Source organism: Myotis daubentonii, chromosome 3 (genome assembly GCF_963259705.1).
Source record: "Myotis daubentonii chromosome 3, mMyoDau2.1, whole genome shotgun sequence".
Classification (NCBI taxonomy): domain Eukaryota; kingdom Metazoa; phylum Chordata; class Mammalia; order Chiroptera; family Vespertilionidae; genus Myotis; species Myotis daubentonii.
In genome coordinates, this window is record NC_081842.1 from 7,569,274 (window position 1) to 7,587,656 (window position 18,383).

An 18,383-nucleotide genomic window follows, 5' to 3' on the forward strand; every position below is an offset into this window, starting at 1 on the left:
AAGGAATCAAACTGTGGACCTTGGTTCATAGGTCGACACTCAACCACTGAGTCACGCCTGGCTGGGCTCTTTTGTCTCTTAATTCAGAACAGTTCCTGGCCTTTTAAAATTTGGTTTGTGGGCACATCCTCGAGGATTGGGCAGATCTGTCCAGTGTTCATTCTGTGTCCTTGTTGGGAGTCCCATCATGTTCATTTGTCTCATTACTGTTGGTGTGACTTTTTACCTTTGGGAGCTGCTGTGGGAGGGCAGGGTCAGGCCAAGGGTCAGCTCTGAGACTTGATCTGCAAGGGCGGTTTGGACCAGATTTGCACTTTGGAAAGTGGAGAATGGAGGGAAGGAGGATAAAATTAGAGGCCATAGGATCTCCTTTCCTGATCAAGGTGTGGGCTGTGATGCAGGCTGATAGCTCTGCCCTGGGGCACAGGGCAGATCACAGCACCCTGGAGAGCAGATCAGGGTACTGGGAGGAGGGCCAAATTTTGGTCAAGGCAAGGACCATTGGGAGATACTCAGGTTGCAGACGTGTGTGGCCTCTCTCTCAAGATTTGGGGTCTCAAGGCAGAGAGGGCAACATCGTGATGACTACGCATGAGCTCCCTTCCCAGCAGTGGGGTTACCAAGTCCCACTGCCCCATGGTGTAATGGCCTCTTTACGAGAAGGTATCTTCAGACTGAAAAGATGAATTAGCCAACTTCATAGAATATCATGGAATTTATTATAGGGTAATTTTATGGGAAGATTAGGGCTGAAGCAGACAGAGGAATCCAGCAGTTTTGTGCAAATTATACAATGCCCCCTCTTTCCCAAGACTCCTGTCACTGCACTGTTTTTATAATATAACTCAGGTACTAATGATTGACAAGACAAAGGGACAAATAATGCAGTAGCACCAGGAGCTATCCCTCCTGGTGGCTGACACTGTCACAAGTTTGATGTATATTTCGGTTGTTGTCCTGGCCATTACCAACAAAAGTGCTTATGGTTACATTTTAGGGATACAGCTAATCATTAACTAGAAGGCTTTGATATGCCTTACTAAAGACAGATTGGTCAAAAGCCACAGTGTGAAAGGACACGAATATGAAGATGGTATTTGCTTACACCTGCATCTATGCAACAGATTCTCTCCTCTCCCCTCCCCACGTGACCATGCTCAGCCTTTCTCTTTCTTTACCCTCAGCTACATTAACATGGCTGACACACCCTCCTCAGTCCCTCCTGTTCCTCCACCCATGTGAGTGGCATCTCTTGATTCTACTCTTGTTCTGCTGGCTGCTGCTCCTCATTCTGGGTTCCCTCTTCTTTCCAGCTTTCCCAGCCCACCTCCTCTCTCTTCCTGGATGGTCTCATGCAGTTTGGTGGCTTTACCTACTGCCTTAGCGTCCTGGGTTTCTGTAACCAAGTCCCACTAACTGGGTGGATGAAAACAGCAGGAATGGATTCTCTCAGGGTCCTGGTGGCCAAACCTGAAATCAAGGTGTTGATGGTACCTCACTTCCTCTGAAGGCCCAGGCCTTCTACCACTTGGTGGCTGTGTGTTCTTGGCTTACAGCAGCATCGCTCCAATCTCTGTCTCCAATTTACATAGCCTTCCCCTCAGACCTGTCTCAGGTCTTTTTCTCCCCCTCTTTTTTAAAAATAATTTTTTAAATATGGGTGTGTTTTTTATTGATTTTTAGAGAGAGAAAAAGGGAGAGGGGGAGAGAGATAGAAGCATCGAGAAAGAAACATTGTCTACCTCCAGCATGCCATCCCTTACTGGGATCGAGCCTGCAACCTGGGCATGTACCCTGACCGGGAATCGAACAGTAACCTCTTGATGCATGGGATGACACTCAGCCAACTGAACCACGGCCAGCTGGGCTTCTCCCCCCTCTTAACAGACACGAGTCATGGGATCCTGACCCTCCCCTCAATCCAGGATGATCTCATCTCAAGACCCTTAATAATCACATCTGTAAAGACCCTATTCCAGATAAGGTCCCGTTCGCAGGGGCTGGCGGTTAGGATGGGTGTATCTTGGAGGGCACAGTTTGACCCCCTTTGCACATATAAACCACAGCCTGATGATTACTGAGTTTATATTTCTTGGATTTCTGAGAAGCATCTCACACCTAAAATGTCCTGACTTGCTTTCTCTTCCCAGGCCACAGAACCTGTTCCTCACCATCTGCTCTTTCCCGGGACATGCGACTCTGCTCTGCTAGTTGCTCAGGTGGGAACTTTGGATGCTTCCTTAACCCTGCTCCCACACCCAACCCCAGGCCATCTGCACACCCTGTGCTCTCAGTCCCCCTTGTCCACATGGCCCCCTGCCTGTCCATGGCAGCACTCCCCCACCCTCTGTGTGTTCCCCAGTCACGTTGCCTGTCCTTCACAGTCAGAGGGACCCTCCTAAGACATAAGTCAAGTCACCCTTCTGCTCAGATCTTCCCAGGAACACCAGTCTTCACTTCGGCCCATGAATCTGTGTGAACTGGTTCCGTGTTTCCCACTCCCTTATCTTCACTCCTCCTTCACCGCTCTGCTCAGGCACATCAGCTGACCCATGTTTCTCCCAGACACTATCAGTAGCCCTGTTCCCCCCAGTCATTCTGTATCACCACCTGGTTTTCTTCCTCTCAACACCTTCTGACATTTACCTGTGTGTTGTCAGGAAAACAAGCCATTATTCCCATCTCCATATTATATACCAGGGGTGGGCAAACTTTTTGACTCGAGGGCCACAATGGGTTCTTAAACTGGACCGGAGGGCCGGAACAAAAGCATGGATGGAGTGTTTGTGTGAACTAATATAAATTCAAAGTAAACATCATTACATAAAAGGGTACGGTCTTTTTTCTTTCTTTTTTTTTTTTTTTTAGTTTTATTCATTTCAACGGCCCGTAGTTTGCCCACGGCTGTTATATACAGATGTTAGAAGAGTGTCGGCCCAGCCTCCCTGAGCACACTTTTGTCATTCCAGTCTGAGCTCCAGTCTCCCTGTCTCAGCAGCCACTATCAAGTCCTTGAGGTCTCAGGACCAGTATCTTCTCAGAGAGCCTGCACTGTCACACGTCAGGGAACCCCTTCACTCATCTCTGTTCTGATACCCTGTGTGCTGCCTGACCTTCCTCGTGTTTATGGTCCTGCAGCCCCTGGCCTTGTCTGCCAGGAAAGTAGGGCCTCCCTAGAACAGTGTCCTTGCTGCATGTTTAGACATTCACTAGACACTTGGGCAAATGAATGAGTAAATCCAAATGACTGAGAAGTATGATAGCAAGTCAGGCCCTGTGCAAGAACAAACATGATCGCCAAGTAAGTAGGGTGATGCTGAGTAGGATTTGGTGTAAGGACAGTTTTTTTCCATATAAAAATATGTATTTAAAAAATTACATGGATGTTGTGTAGTAGGGAGGACAAAAAATGCACTGCAATTATTAACTGCTGCTTTTCTGCTTTTGTTTTCCAGATACCATTTGCTTTTGACTCAAGATGATTTGATGTCTTATAATAAACTTATTAACCATGATGGCTACACAGACATTAAGCATAGACAGTTATCAAGATGGGCAACAAGTGAGAACTTAAGATTTATTCTGTTTTAATTACAGTCAGTTGACCTGCTACTAAAATACAAGCAATGCTTTGCATATTAATAGTTAACTTCCCTGAGATTGCAGTTTCAATTTTAGTATATTACTCATTTAATATATGTTTACATTATTTCCTAAATAATACCAAGATTGCTAGTAATTTTGACTCCCCTAAATCAGACTTTCTTGGGCATTTTTTTTAATAGAGCCACAGTCACTCCCTGGCCCAGCTGCCATGCCCCAAATACAGCTACAGCCTCAGCCCTCTCTTCGTCTGCTCTTTGCCTGGAGGTGAAAAAGGTCAAATTCCAAACCTCCTTAACTCCATTTCCCCTCTTCACAATACTGACCAGGCGAAGGGCCTGGGCTGAGCTGTGTGTGGGGTAGGGTTACTCTGCCTTCTCTTTCTGTGCAGTCAGTATACGAACACAGCCTGTGGCCCTGGCCTGGTAGCTCAGTTGGTTAGAGCATTGGTCGGCAAACTCATTAGTCAACAGAGCTAAATATCAACAGGACAATTGAAATTTCTTTTGAGAGCCACATTTTTTAACCTTAAACTATATAGGTAGGTACATTGTTATTAACTTAATTAGGGTCCTCCTAAAGCTTAGGAAGAGCCACACTCAAGGGGCCAAAAAGCCGCATGTGGCTCGTGAGGCACAGTTTGCCGGCCACGGGGTTAGAGTGTCTCCTGTTATGCCAAGGTTGCAGGTTCGACCTCGGTTCAGGGCACATACAAAAAGCAACCAGTGAATGCATAAATAAGTGGAACAGCAAAGTTGATGTTTCTCTTTCTCCCTTCTTCTGTCTAAAAGAAAAAAAAATAAAAATAAAAACACAGTCTGTGGTAAGCACCAGGAGGCCTAGGAATTTGCCTTTTTAATGTCAGTGTTAGCAGGGCCAGTGATGAACCCGCAACCCAGGTACTTGCCCTTGACCGGGAACCAAACCTGTGACCCTTTGGTGCGTGGGCCGGCACCACTGAACACACCAGCCAGGGCTGTGGGTGTGTTTTCTTCTTTTTAATATATATTGATTTCATAGAGGAAAGGAGAAGGGGAGAGAGAGAGAAACATCAATGATGAGAAAGAACCATTAATTCGCTGCTTCTTGCACGCCTCCTACTGGGGATCACAACCTGGGCATGTGCCCTGACCAGAAATCGAACTGTGACCTCCTTATTCATAGGTAGATGCTCAACCATTGAGCCACACTGGCTGGGATGTGGGTGGTTTCTTGACAGCCCTCCCACTGTCTGTAAGTTGTAGTTTTACCTGAAGCTACCCTGGTGTTTTATGTTCTGTGACCTGAAGGAATTGGGAAGGAGGGGGCTTACTGTGTCCTGTGCAGCCGCTCTTGGGACACCTGAAGTTTTGGGAATGCTCTGTGTGCTTCCAGTTGGGGCCATTCCCTTTTTTTCTCAGGAGCTTGGGAGCTGATTTCCATTGAAGACATGCAGCTCTGCCTTTGCTTCCCACCTACCTCATAATCAGGAGGCAGGAACAGAATGCCAGGAGCTCTCTTCACACCCTCATTGAAGATTTTATTTTATTTATTTATTCATTCATTCATTCATTCATTCATTCATTTATTTTTGTTAATCCTCACACCTGAGGATATTTTTTTCATTGATATTTAGAGAGAGAGGAAGGGAAGGGGAGAGAGAGAGAGAAACAATGATGTGAGAGAGAGACACATCAGTTGATTGCCTCCCGCACAAACCCCGACCAGAGATGGAACTTGCAACCGAGGTACATGGCCTTGACCGGAATCGAACCCGGGACTCTTCGATCCATGGGCTGATGTTCTATCCACTGAACCAAATCGGCTAGGGCCTCCTAGAGCAGTGGTTGCCAACCTTTCGGACCTCACGGACCACTGATTGGTGATCGCTGTCCTAGAGGATTTTAGTGCATCCGACCAATTGATCAAATCTGGGTAGGGTCGACTCACCCTAGGAAGTCACAGCTGCCCCATTGGTGAGGCTCCAGGTGGGCTTCTGGTGGGCAGTTAGGACCTGAGTCTGGCCACCCCAGCCTTGCTGACTCTCATGTCTTTTCCTTGGTGGCCACTTTTGCACCATTTCTGGTTTAGTTGCCGTTGCTTTTGTTTGCTTTTGTAGGCTTTAAAATCTTTTTAAGTGCTTTTTGCTTCTTATAGGAATTGAGGTAGGGAATTCTGTTTCAGCCTGCTCTTTTCACCTGTAAGTTCTTTGATATTTCCAAGTGACTAATGATGACTCCTCTCTCCTTGCTGACGCCTGACCTTAACAGCCCCCCTTCCCGCATTGCCTGGCACTCAGATCCCAGGCCCCCCTGCAACCTCCCCTAGTGCACTCACCTCTGCCTTTACTCCAGGGCACTTCTCTGCCCTGTGGCCCTGGCTCTTCCCTTCACTCCCACCCGCCCCCCTCCCTCAGGCAGCAGCTTGGCGAGCTCCTTCCTGTTCTGCAGGTCTTTGCCTGCTTCACCCCTTTCTTCGAAGACTCTCCTGCCTGCCATAGTTACTTACCACTGCAGCTTTCTCTGATCTTCTCTCCTTCCCAGCAGTGATCACCTTCTGACATATTCTGTTAAGTGATAGTTTTCTGTGCTTATCCTTGTCTGTCTTCTTCCCTGTCTGTGCCCTGATACAGCGAGTATGCAGTGTAGTGCCAGGCACAGTGGGGCGTGGGAGCTGGTAGGTGAGGGATGGTGAGCCCCTTGATTTTAATAGCTAAGCACTTCCTCACAACACAGAAAACTCTTTGAAAACATTATTTTATTTATTTTTAGAAAGAGGGGAAGGGAGAGAGAGACATTGATCTGTTGTTCCACCCATTTATGCACTCATTGGTTGATTCTTATATGTGCCCTGATTGGGGATTGAACTGCAACCTTAGCTTATTAGAATGACACGCTTAACTAACAGCTTCCTGGCCATGGCGAGAACATAAGCACTTGATATTATTCAGTATACATATACCAAATTTACTTCACCATTCCTTCGAGGTTGAACATTTAAATTTCCCTTCTTTCACAGTCATTAAAAAAGAAACCTTGAAATAAATCTCTTAAGGCTTTTTTATAATACTGTCAGATTTTCCTCCAAAAAGACTGTGTTTAAGTGGGTATTAGTTTGTTGCTTTAGTGTTTTTTTGTTTTGTTTTGTTCTTTTTAAGAGAGAAAAACAATTTTCTAAATATACTGTGCCATTTAAAGGCACCAGAATGGAATTGTCACTCTGGACTATTGGAGAGCCTGGGTCTGAGGACTACTTCCTTGGCCATAGCACCTGGGTGTCAGGAAGGGATCATGATGGGACTCTCCCATCTCCTGGGGATGAGTACCCCACCCCAGTGCACCCAGCATACTGCTTCCTTGAGGGCAGAGGCATGGCAGCTAGGGTTCAGCAGGGGTGGGAGGTAATCTGCTCATGGATAATTACAAGTTTACTAAGCGACAATTTTATTTCATATTTTTGTAAACTGAATTCTTTACATTTAAGAATTTAAATACTTTTTACCTAACTTAGAACATAGCTAGTTTAAAGCAATTTAAATGATATTTTAAAGACTTCTTCTTATATTTAATACTATTTCTTTAAATACAACTGGTTTTTATTTTCTGAATAGAGTGACTTTTTAAAAGAATTTTATAGTTTATGTATTCCTGAAGTTTAAGCATAGATAAGGGAGAATTTCAGGCCTGTCAGAGACATGTAGCATATTGGATATGAGTTGTTTTTATGGACAATTTTGTTTACTCTTCTCTTACTGCAGTATTATCCAGCATGAGGCTATACTGCAGGCAGGCAGACAGTAAGATTGCATATGGACCAGTTCCCTTCAGTAATGTATGGTTATTATGATTTTGAAAATCATAAGCATTTCACATATATCAGTCCTTTTTGTTTTTAAATGATTTGGAAATTTGACCTTTGGCCTTTTTTAAAACATTAACTTATAAAGGAGTTTGTGGGTGGTATCCATTTATATTGTTGCCAATCACACAGCGGGCAGCTACCCTTCCCATTGCATTCCTGTGTGATAATAGAACACTTAATAGCAGTTTGTTTTTGTTTAGTAACAAAAGTTATCCTCCTCCTTTCACAGATGCAAGTAATAACAGAGTTGAAAACAGAGCAAGATCCCAACTGCTCTGAACCCGATGTGGAAGAAGTGAGCCCTCCCCCTATGGGGTCCCAGACACCGATGGATGCAGACAAGCAGGCCATTTATAGGTAGTGAAGAGATGTGAAGCATGTGGGTTTTAAGAGGAATAATGAAAGTAGAAAACCTTGTTAAAGGGAACATGAGAGCTATTAGCTAGGCAGAGTAAGATTTGATGTGATAACTACTAGGGTGAAGATTTTCTCAGATTAAGATGTTATTTCTAATACCTTTCTTTAAAAAAAGTTTTGGAATATAAATCACATTTTAGTTCACCTTGTAAAAAATAATATTCAGACCCAGATGATTTTACTGAAGAATTCTACCAACCTTATGAGAAAAAAGCAGCATGTCTACACAATCTCTTTCAGAAAATAGAAGATGAAGACTACTTCCCAATGCTTTTTACAAACTGAGCAACACTCTGATACCAAAGAAATCCAAAAAAATTCACAGATAATATGCCTCATGAATTTGGACATAAAAATCATCAATAAAATATTAGCAAATTGAATCCAGCAACAAAAATAATAGAATAATATATAATGACCAAGTGGAGTTTATGCCAGGAATGCAAGACTAGTTCACTGTTCAAAGATCAACCAATGAGATTCACAGTGTGATCATATCATTTGACAATCAACAGCTAATTAAAACTGTCAGCAAAGGGGAACTTTCTTAACGTGATGACAGGCAACTACAAAAACCCACAGCTCACATCAGACTTGACGGTGAAAGATGGAATACTTTCCCCTAAGGTTGGGGATGAGAGATGTCCACCCTAACTCTTCTTAATCAGCACTGTAATAAAAGTCCTAGCCAGTGCAGTAAGACAAGAAAAAGATTAGAAAGGAAGAAATAAAACTGGCTCAATGCACAAACGACATGATTGTCGACATAGAAAATCCCAGCATGTACCAAAAAACTTCCAGGTATATAGTGAATTTAATAAGGTCACAGGTTACACATGCAACACACAAAAACCAACCCTGTTTCTATATTTGTAACATATAATTGGAAACAGAAAACAAAAAGATAGTACATTTGCCAGAATTCCAAAAAACTTAGGTATAAATCTGTACCTATAAAATGCTGATGCAAGCAAATCAGAGACAACCTAATAAATGGCAGGATATACCATGTTTATGGATTCAGAGACTCAACATAATACAGATGTCTGTTCTCCTAAAATCAGGCTATAGACAATACGATTTTAATTAAATTTTATCAGGATATGTTTGTGCATATAGACAAGTTCTAAATTTTATATAGAAGTCAGAAGAACTAGATCAACTAAAACAATTTTGAAAAAGAATAAAGGAGGAATCAAGTCTATTTGATCTTAAGATTTGAAACCATGTTACAGTAATTAAGACACTGTGATATTTGTGAAGGGATAGACACATAGATAAATGCCACAGAGAGAGTCCAGAAATAAATCTACACAAATAGGATTTGATCTTTGGCTAAGTTGTGAAAACAATTCAATAAGAGAAAAGGTAGACTTTTCAACAAATGGTGTTAGAACAATAGGATATCTATATTCAGAAAAAAATATCCTTCACTTACTCTGACATCTTATACAAAAAGTTACTCAAAATGGACTATCTACCTAAATGTAAATTTTAAAACTGTAAAATTGGTACATCCATATAATGGATATTATTTGGCCATAAAGAAGGAATGAGGTACTGATACCTGTTACAGCATCCAGTAAGTCTTGAAAACATGCTAAGTGAAAGATGTCAGACACACACACACACACACACACACACACACACACACACACACATATATATATATATATATATATATATATATAAAGGCTATATATATATAAAAAGGCAATATATATATATATATATATATATATATATAAAAGGCTAATATGCAAATTGTCCCCTTGGGAGACCGGGAGTTCGACCACTTGCTATGACATGCACTGACCCCCAGGGATCGGCACTGAACAAAGCAAGGCCCCAGCTGGCAGCCGGGGAAGGAAGGCCTCGGCTGGCACCTGGAAGGCCCTGATCAGCCCTGACACCAGCCAGGCCTAGGGACCCTACCTGTGCACGAAGTTCATGCACCAGGTCTCTAGTATTATATGAACCAGAGGCCCAGTGCATGAAATTCGTGCACTCGGGGGGGGGGGCGCCAGTGTGTGTGTGTCCCTCAGCCAAGCCTGCACCCTCTCCAATCTTGGACCCCTCGAGGGATATCCATCCCATTCACAGTCCAGGACTGCTGGCTCCCAACTGCTCGCCTGCCTAATTGCCCCTAACCACTTCTGCCTGCCAGCCTGATCGACGCCTAACTGCTCCCCTGCTGGCCCGATTGCCCCTAACTGCCCTCCGCTGCAGGCCTGGTTGCCCCCAACTGCCCTCCCTGCAGGCCTATTACCCCCCAACTGCCCTCCCTGCAGGCCTGTTCCCCCCCAACTGCCCTCCCTGCAGGCCATCTTGTGGTGGCCATCTTTGTCCACATGGGGGCGGCCATCTTGTGTGTTGGAGTGATGGTCAATTTGCCTATTACCTCTTTATTATATAGGATGTTTAGAATTGGCAAATCTATAGAGACAGAAAGCAGATTAGTGGTGGCCTGGGGATGGGACTTAGGGGTAAAGTAGAGAGCGACTGCTAATGGCTACAGAGTTTCTTTGGGGGATGATGAAAATGTTCTAAGATTGATTGTGGTGATGGTTACCCAACTTTGTGAATGTACTAAAAACCACTGAATTGTAAACTTTGAATGGATAAATTATATATTACATGAATTATATTTTAACGAAGTTGGTATGTCAAATAATGTGTGCATACATACATACCAAACATCCTCATGCCGTATGTAGAGTGTACATTTTTTTTCTTTTTTCCCCAGGCATCCACTGTTTCCATTATTAGCTTTGTTGTTTGAAAAATGTGAGCAATCCACGCAGGGCTCAGAAGGTACAACTTCTGCCAGTTTCGATGTGGACATTGAAAATTTTGTAAGGAAGCAAGAGAAGGAAGGAAAACCCTTCTTTTGTGAAGATCCAGAAACTGACAATTTAGTGAGTCAATTTTTTATTCCAAATTTAAAATCTGTTCAATAAATTTTAAACTTCCAGTTAAAACTTTAGACTGTTTGTAGTTCTGCGAAAGGGGAGAATTATACAACTCATGAGATAACGTGTGCGTGTGACTTGAATGTCTTCCAGCCTTCTCTCGTCACTCCTTCCTGTTATCAGATAAGCTGGCTCAGCCTCCATCTTAAATGGACCAGGGGATTCAGTTCTCTCCTGAACATTTGAAAGGTTCATTGGGGTTGACGTGCTCACCTGCCTTGCTTCTCAGGCAACATGTTGATGCTCAACTTCAGTCCTTGACTTTTCCTTGATCATGGACACATGACTGTGTTCTCCAAGACAGCTCTGTCTTGAGGCTCACACTGATTCATGGTGGGTGACAAAGTTTGTCAAGACTTGGGAACCACCAGCACAGAGCAGGGACAGGCTCCGAGGCCCCCCATGATCTCCCTTGGTCTTTCTGTCTGAAGCCAATCTGTCTCATATAATGCCCTCCTCCTAGGTCCAGTGTTCTAAAATTCAGGGTTCTCTGTGCTTTCTGAAGGAAAGGAAGAATTCTTTGGCGTTAACATCACTGCTGTACCCAAGGGGAGTGGTGCCATTCAGTACTGTGGAGCACTTCAGCTGTGTCTGGGCTCCTCACTGGATTTCCATTGAAGTGTGCTATGCCAGCTCCCAGACCAGTACCTTCATCAGGCTCTGGTCAGCAGAAAGGGTCTTTGGAAATCTCTTTCCTGAATAAACTGCCCAGGTCTTCATTGCTGTTGTTTAAATTTCTCATTACATATTCAGCCCTTATTGCCCACTAATAGATTTTATAGGTGAGTTGTCTGACTTTGAGTCTGTCTCTTCATCTTTTGAATGGGACTGACAGTGCCTTCCCTTTTGGATTTAGGACCAGAGACTACTCTCTCTGCCTCTGAATCTGTCATACAGCCATCAACGAGTGAGGGGCAGAAGTGGCCACAGTGGTCCCAGGCTGGCAGGGACAAAGGCTCTCCTGAGTGGTGTTAGGGCACAGGGCCTAGTAGAGCTGGATGCTTGGTATTCCTCATTATTGACTGGCTGGCTGATTGGTTCCCTCCACAAGTACTATGGATTACTATCCAAGGTCACAGGAGAAGGAGCTAAGGCAGGTGCTGCTTATGGCAGTGATGTGTCAGCTCGGCGTGTCAGCATTTTGAAAAACCCTAACTTAACTTTGGTGCCATGTCACATATAGAAATTTTTTGATATTTGCAACCATAGTAAAACAAAGATTTATATTTTTGATATTTATTTTATATGTTTAAATGCCATTTAACAAAGAAAAATCAACCAAAAAATGAGTTCGCGTGTCACCTCTGACACGGGTGTCATAGGTTCGCCATCACTGATCTAGGGCTACGTAAAGAGTTCTTAGACTTGACACCAAAAGCACAATCCATAAAAGACAGAGTTGGTAAGCTGAACATTATTAAACTTAAGAACCATCTTTGATGTGGATCTGGATACATCCCAGTTTATAGATGAAGCAGGAACAGAGTGAGGACTGGCAACTTGCCTGTAGGGCCTGAGGCAGTGGTGAAGCTGGCTGAGGTCTGCTGGTCCTGGTACTGTACTCGCTGAAGTTGCACTGGCATTGTCAGTCTTTCTGCATATCAGACAGAGCACGGGTCTGGTGCTGGGACGATTTGTCATTTTGCACAATATCTGATGTTATTCCACTTCTGTCACTGGCAATACAGATGGTGATGGCTGTGCAGGGTTCAGGCTAATAACTGAGAGTAGTTATGTGATGATGATTATAACTTAACATCATGCTGCCTTTTCCTTATCTCAAAGTCTTCATTTTCTCTGCTTCTAGATGGTAAAAGCAATCCAGGTTTTGCGTATTCATCTTCTTGAGCTGGAAAAGGTTAATGAACTCTGCAAAGATTTCTGCAGTCGATATATTGCTTGTCTAAAAACGAAAATGAACAGTGAAACTCTCCTGAGTGGAGAACCTGGAAGCCCGTACTCTCCTGTCCAGTCCCAGGTATTTATGTTTGGGTCCTGCTCTACTTCCTGGTTGCTGTAACATCTGCAAAGATGAACTGTGTTGATCCTGAGAACACCAGCCCTTTCAGAATCACAAGGCTGTCTTAATGGCTGTCCTGGCCTCTAGATCACTGACGCTAGCCTGGGCTGAGAGTGAATTCCAAACACCGTCCATCTGGCTTCATACAGTGAATGCAATGAGGCCCCGATCTGTGTACTGGACCCTGGGCCCTATGTTTCTGGAGTTCCATCCATTTCTTTCTTTTTTCCTTTTTTAAAATATACTAGAGGCCCGATGCATGACTTTCATGCAAGGGGCTCAGCCTTCATGGCCCCGGCTGTCTTGCAGCCCCACAGCCTGGCTCCCTACTCACTGGTTGTTCTGGAAGGTCATTCTGCTGTCCAGTCTAATTAGCATATTAGCTCTTTATTATATAGGAATTTTAAAAATTGTAATATATATATCACAAAATGTACCATCCTAACCATGTTTAACTGTACAGGTTTTTTAAAAAATATATTTTATTGATTTTTTACAGAAAGGAAGGGAGAGGAATAGAGAGTTAGAAACATCGATGAGAGAGAAACATTGATCAGCTGCCTCCTGCACACCCTCCTACTGGGGATGTGCCCACAACCAAGGTACATGCCCTTGACTGGAATCGAACCTGGGACCTTTCAGTCTGCAGGCCGACGCTCTATCCACTGAGCCAAACCAGTCAGGGTTAACTGTACAGTTTTGTGGCATTAAGCACATTAACATTGTTGTGCAACCATCACCACCATCCATTTCCAGAACTTTCCATCTTCCCAAACCGAAATCTGTCACCATTAAATACTAACTTCCATTCCCCTACCCCAGCCCCTGGCACCCACCATTCTACTTTCTGTCTGTATGAATTTGACTCCGTTAAGGACCTTATGTAAGGAGAATCATTCGTCCTTTTTTTAAAAAAAAATATGTCTTATTTATTTCAGAGAGGAGGGAGGGGTAGGAGAGAGGGATAGAAACATTAATGATGAGAGAGAATCATGGATTGGTTTCCTCCTGCACGCCCCAAACTGGGATCAAGCCTGCAACCCAGGCATGTGTCCTGCCAGGAATCAAACCATGACCTCCTGGTTCATAGGTCAACGCTCATCTACTGAGCCGTACCGGCTGGGCTGTCCTTTTGTATTTGGCTTATTTCACTCAGCATATGTCCTCAAGGTTCCTCTATCTTGGAGCCCTATTATATTGTAGCCACTCTGATAGATTGTAGTGACATTCATTGTGTTTGTAACTTACATCTCCCCGTGGCTAGTGATGCTGACCATCTTTTTATGTGCTTATTTTCCCTCTGTATATCCTCTTTGGTAGAATGTCTTCTCACATCTTTTGCCCAATTTCTAATTGGATTTTTTTAAACTGTTGACTTTTGAGAGTATTCCAGATACTAGTCTTTTATTGGCTATACATTTTTCAAATATCTTTTCCAAGTCTGGAGCTTATTTTTCTTTTCTTTTTTTAAATATATTTTATTGATTTTTTACAGAGAGGAAGGGAGAAAGAGACGGATAGAGAGGTAGAAACATCGATGAGAGAGAAACATCGATTCAGCCGCCTCCTGCACACTCCCCACTGGGGATGTGCCCGCAACCAAGGTACATGCCCTTGGCGGGAATCGAACCTGGGACCCTTCAGTCCGCAGCCTGATGCTCTATCCACTGAGCCAAACCAGTCAGGGCTGGAGCTTATTTTTCATTCTCTTATCAGTGTCTTTTGCAGAGCAAGCATTCCCCCACCCCCCGTCTTTATTTTATTTTATTTATTTAAAACTAGGGGCCCGGAGCACGAAATTCGTGCACTGGGTGTGTTGGGGGGCGGGGGGAGTGTCCCTCAGCCTAGCCTGCCCCCTCTCACATACTGGGAAGCCCTCAGGCGTTGACCCCCATCACCCTCCAATCGCAGGATCGGCCCCTTGCCCAGGCCTGACGCCTCTGGCCTAGGCATCCAGCCCGGGCAGCGGGGACCTGCAGTGGCAGCGGGGGGTGCCGCGATTGCGCGGGCTCCGCCCCTGCCCCTGCAGGAAGCCTCTGGCTGAGGCGTCCAGCCCGGGTAGCGGGGACCTGCACCTGCAGCGGCCCCATGATCGTGGGCTTCGCTTTAGGCCCAGGCAAGGGACCCCTAGCTCCTGGGACTGCCAGCTTCGACCGTGCCCAGCTCCCATCGCTGGCTCCACCCCTACTTCCTGCTATCACTGGCCAGGGCGGAAAAGGCACCTGATTCTCCGATCATGGCTGGGGAGCAGGGCAAAGGCGGCCCCAGGGCCGCCTTTGCCCTGCCCCCCAGCTCTTAGCTGCCCCCTGGGTTTCCGATCACTGTCAGTGGCAGGGGGCTTCTTCCTGCTTTCCCTTTCACCTCCCTGCATTGTGCCTACATATGCAAATTAACCGCCATCTTGTTGGCAGTTAACTGCCAATCTTAGTTGGCAGTTAATTTGCATATAGCCCTGATTAGCCAATGAAAAGGGTATCGTCGTACGCCAATTACCATTTTTCTCTTTTATTAGTATAGATTTTTATTTCCCATCCATCCACCTCACCTCCCTTTTAGCAACCATTAGCTGGTTCTCTATATCTTTGGGTCTGTTTTTTTCTTTATTCATTTGTTTTGTCCTTCTAGGTTCTGCATACGAGTGAAATCATATGGTATTTGTCCTTCTCTATCTTTTTTATTATATTTTGCATAATAACCTCTAGGTCCATCCATGTTATCTCAAATATCAAGATATCATTATTATTATTTTTTTAAATATTTTATTGGTTTTTTACAGAGAGGAAGGGAGAGGAATAGAGAGTTAGAAACATCGATGAGTGAGAAACATTGATCAGCTGCCTCCTGCACGCCCCCTACTGGGGATGTGCCCTCAGTCAACGTACATGCCCTTGACCGGAATCAAACCTGGGACCTTTGAGTCTGCAGGCCTACGCTCTATCCATTGAGCCAAACCGGTTAGGGCAGATATCATTATTTTTATTGCTGAATGATAAAATTCCATTTTATATATGTACGCATCTTTTTTATCCACTCAGCTATTGCTTCCATATCTTGGCTGTTATAAATAACTAGAGGCCCAATGCACAAAATTCATGCAAGAATAGGCCTTCCTTCCCCCTGGCTGCCAGCACTGGCTTCCCTCCGGCACCCGGGACCTGGGCTTCCCTCACAGCCCCGGCTTCATCTGGAAGGATGTCCAGTCTAATTAGCATACTATGCTTTTATTATTATAGATTATTATAGATGCTGCAGTGAACATAGAGGTGACTATATCTTTTTTAATTAGTGTTTTTTTTAAGTTTATTTATTTTTTTTTAAATATATTTTATTGATTTTTTACAGAGAGGAAGGGAGAGAGATAGAGAATTAGAAACATCGATGAGAGAGAAACATCAATCAGCTGCCTACAGCACATCTTCTACTGGGGATGTGCCCGCAACCCAGGTACATGCCCTTGACCGGAATCGAACCTGGGACCTTTCAGTCCGCAGGCTGATGCTCTATCCACTGAGCCAAACCGGTTTTGGCTAATTAGTGTTTTTGTTTTCTTGGGATAAATACCTAGAAGTGAAATTGCTGGGTCACATGGCAGTTCTATTTTTAATTTTGGGGGGAACCTCCATACTGTTTTTCATAGTGGCTGCACTAATTTGCAGTCCTACCAACAAGGCATGAGGATTCCCTTTTCTCCACATTTTTGCCAACACTTGTTTATTGATTTATTGATGATAGCCATTCTGACGGGTGTGAGGTGATAATCTCATTGTGGTTTTAATCTACAGCTCCCTGATGATTAGTGATGTTGAACATATTTTCATTTGTTTGTTGTCCATTTGTATGTCCTCTTTATAAAAACGTCTATTCAGTTCTTCTGCCTTTTTTTAAATTGGATTTTTGTGGTGTTAAGTTATATGAGTTCCTTATGTATTTTGGATATTAACCTCTTATCAGATGTATCATTTGTGAATATCTTCACCCATTTAGTACGTTGTCTTTTTGTTTTGTTGATGGTTTTCTTCACTGTTCAAAAACTTTTTAGTTTGATGTAGTCCCATTTGCTTATTTTTCTCTTTGTTTCTCTTGCTTGAGGAGATATATCCACAAAGATATTACTGGACCAGTGTCAAAGAGTTTGCTACCTATGTTTTCTTCTAGGAGTTTTATGATTTCAAGTCTTACATTTAAGTCTTAAATCCATTTTGAGTTTATTTTTGTAAATGGTTTAAGAAAGTGGTACCATTTTATTTTGTTTTACATATATCTGTCCAGTTTTCCCAGCAGCACTTAATGAAGACTGTCTTTACCTCATTGTATATCCTTACCTCCTTTGTTGTAGATTGACTGTATAAGCAAGGATTTATTTCTGGACTTGCTATTCAACATTTTTTAAAATTGATAATTCCTACTTACCAACTTTTCCCTTTATGAGTCATGATTTTGGTGTCAAGTTTAAGAACTCTTTGCCTAGCCTTAGTTCCCAAAGATTTTCTCTCATTATTTTTCCTTAAGTTTTATATTTTACATTTAAATCCATGATCAGTTTTGAGTTAACTTTTGTATAAAGCATGAGGATTTTGGCTGAGGTTTATTTGTTTGCCTCTAGATGTCCAGTTGTCCAGCACCATTTGTTAAAAAGACTCCTTCCTCCATTGAATTGCTTTTGCACCTTGTCAAAAGTCAGTTGGGCATATATATAAGATTTATTTCTGTGTCTTGTGTTCTGTTTAGATTTATATATCTATACCATATAGTTTTGATTACTGTATTATATAATCTCGAATTCAGTAAGTAGACTGGTTACTCTCACTATTCTTTTTTTTTTTTTAATATATTTTATTGATTTTTTACAGAGAGGAAGGGAGAGAGATAGAGAGTTAGAAACATCGATGAGAGAGAAACATCGATCAGCTGCCTCCTGCACATCCCCCACTGGGGAAGTGCCTGCAACCCAGGTACATGCCCTTGACCGGAATCGAACCTGGGACCTTTCAGTCCGCAGGCCGACGCTCTATCCACTGAGCCAAACCGGTTTTGGCTCATTATTCTTTTTCAAAATATTATTTTCTCAAAATATTTGAGCTATTTCTAGTTCCTTTGCCTTTCCATATAAATTTTAGAATAATCTTGTCTCTATCTACAAGAAAAATGTTACTAAGATTTTGATAGGAATTGCATTAAACCTGTATGTTGTTTTGGGGAGAATTGACATCTTTACTATGTTAACTCTTTCAGCTCACACACATGGTGTGTCTCCCCATTCATTTACTCTTCCTATGATTTCTTTCATTAGTTCTCAACATATGAGTCCTGCACATGTGTTTTTAGATACCTAAGTATTTTTGTGTGTGTTTTTGAGCAATTGTAAATGGTATATTTTTAACTGTGTCATGCTAGTTTATAGAAATGCAGTTGGTTTTTAAATGTTTATCTTGTATCCTGTGGCCTTGCTGAACTCACTTAACTAGTTTTAAGGGTCCTTTATATAGAGTCATTAGGACTTTCTGCCTGTTTAGTCATGTCATCTGCAAATA

General features: G+C 43.1%; 1 protein-coding gene and 1 pseudogene across 11 annotated transcripts in view; one reads left to right on the forward strand and one right to left on the reverse strand.

The window, feature by feature from the left end:
- Positions 1-18,383, forward strand: part of PKNOX1 (PBX/knotted 1 homeobox 1) — a 61,506-nt gene that overhangs the window by 17,655 nt on the left and 25,468 nt on the right. For 8 of the 11 annotated variants that reach the window (XM_059686552.1, XM_059686558.1, XM_059686553.1 and 5 more), the window contains exons 2-6: positions 2,151-2,219; positions 3,456-3,562; positions 7,673-7,800; positions 10,607-10,778; positions 12,640-12,810. In XM_059686552.1, the coding sequence (XP_059542535.1) occupies positions 3,512-3,562; positions 7,673-7,800; positions 10,607-10,778; positions 12,640-12,810 (522 nt within the window). In that variant the 5' untranslated portion in view covers positions 2,151-2,219; positions 3,456-3,511. Of the gene's footprint in view, positions 1-2,150; positions 2,220-3,455; positions 3,563-3,785; positions 3,963-7,672; positions 7,801-10,606; positions 10,779-12,639; positions 12,811-18,383 lie in introns of those variants that run through there. The other 3 variants (XM_059686556.1, XM_059686557.1, XM_059686551.1) reach the window with 3 other exon arrangements.
- On the reverse strand, positions 3,904-4,026 carry LOC132232217 (small nucleolar RNA SNORA51; annotated as a pseudogene).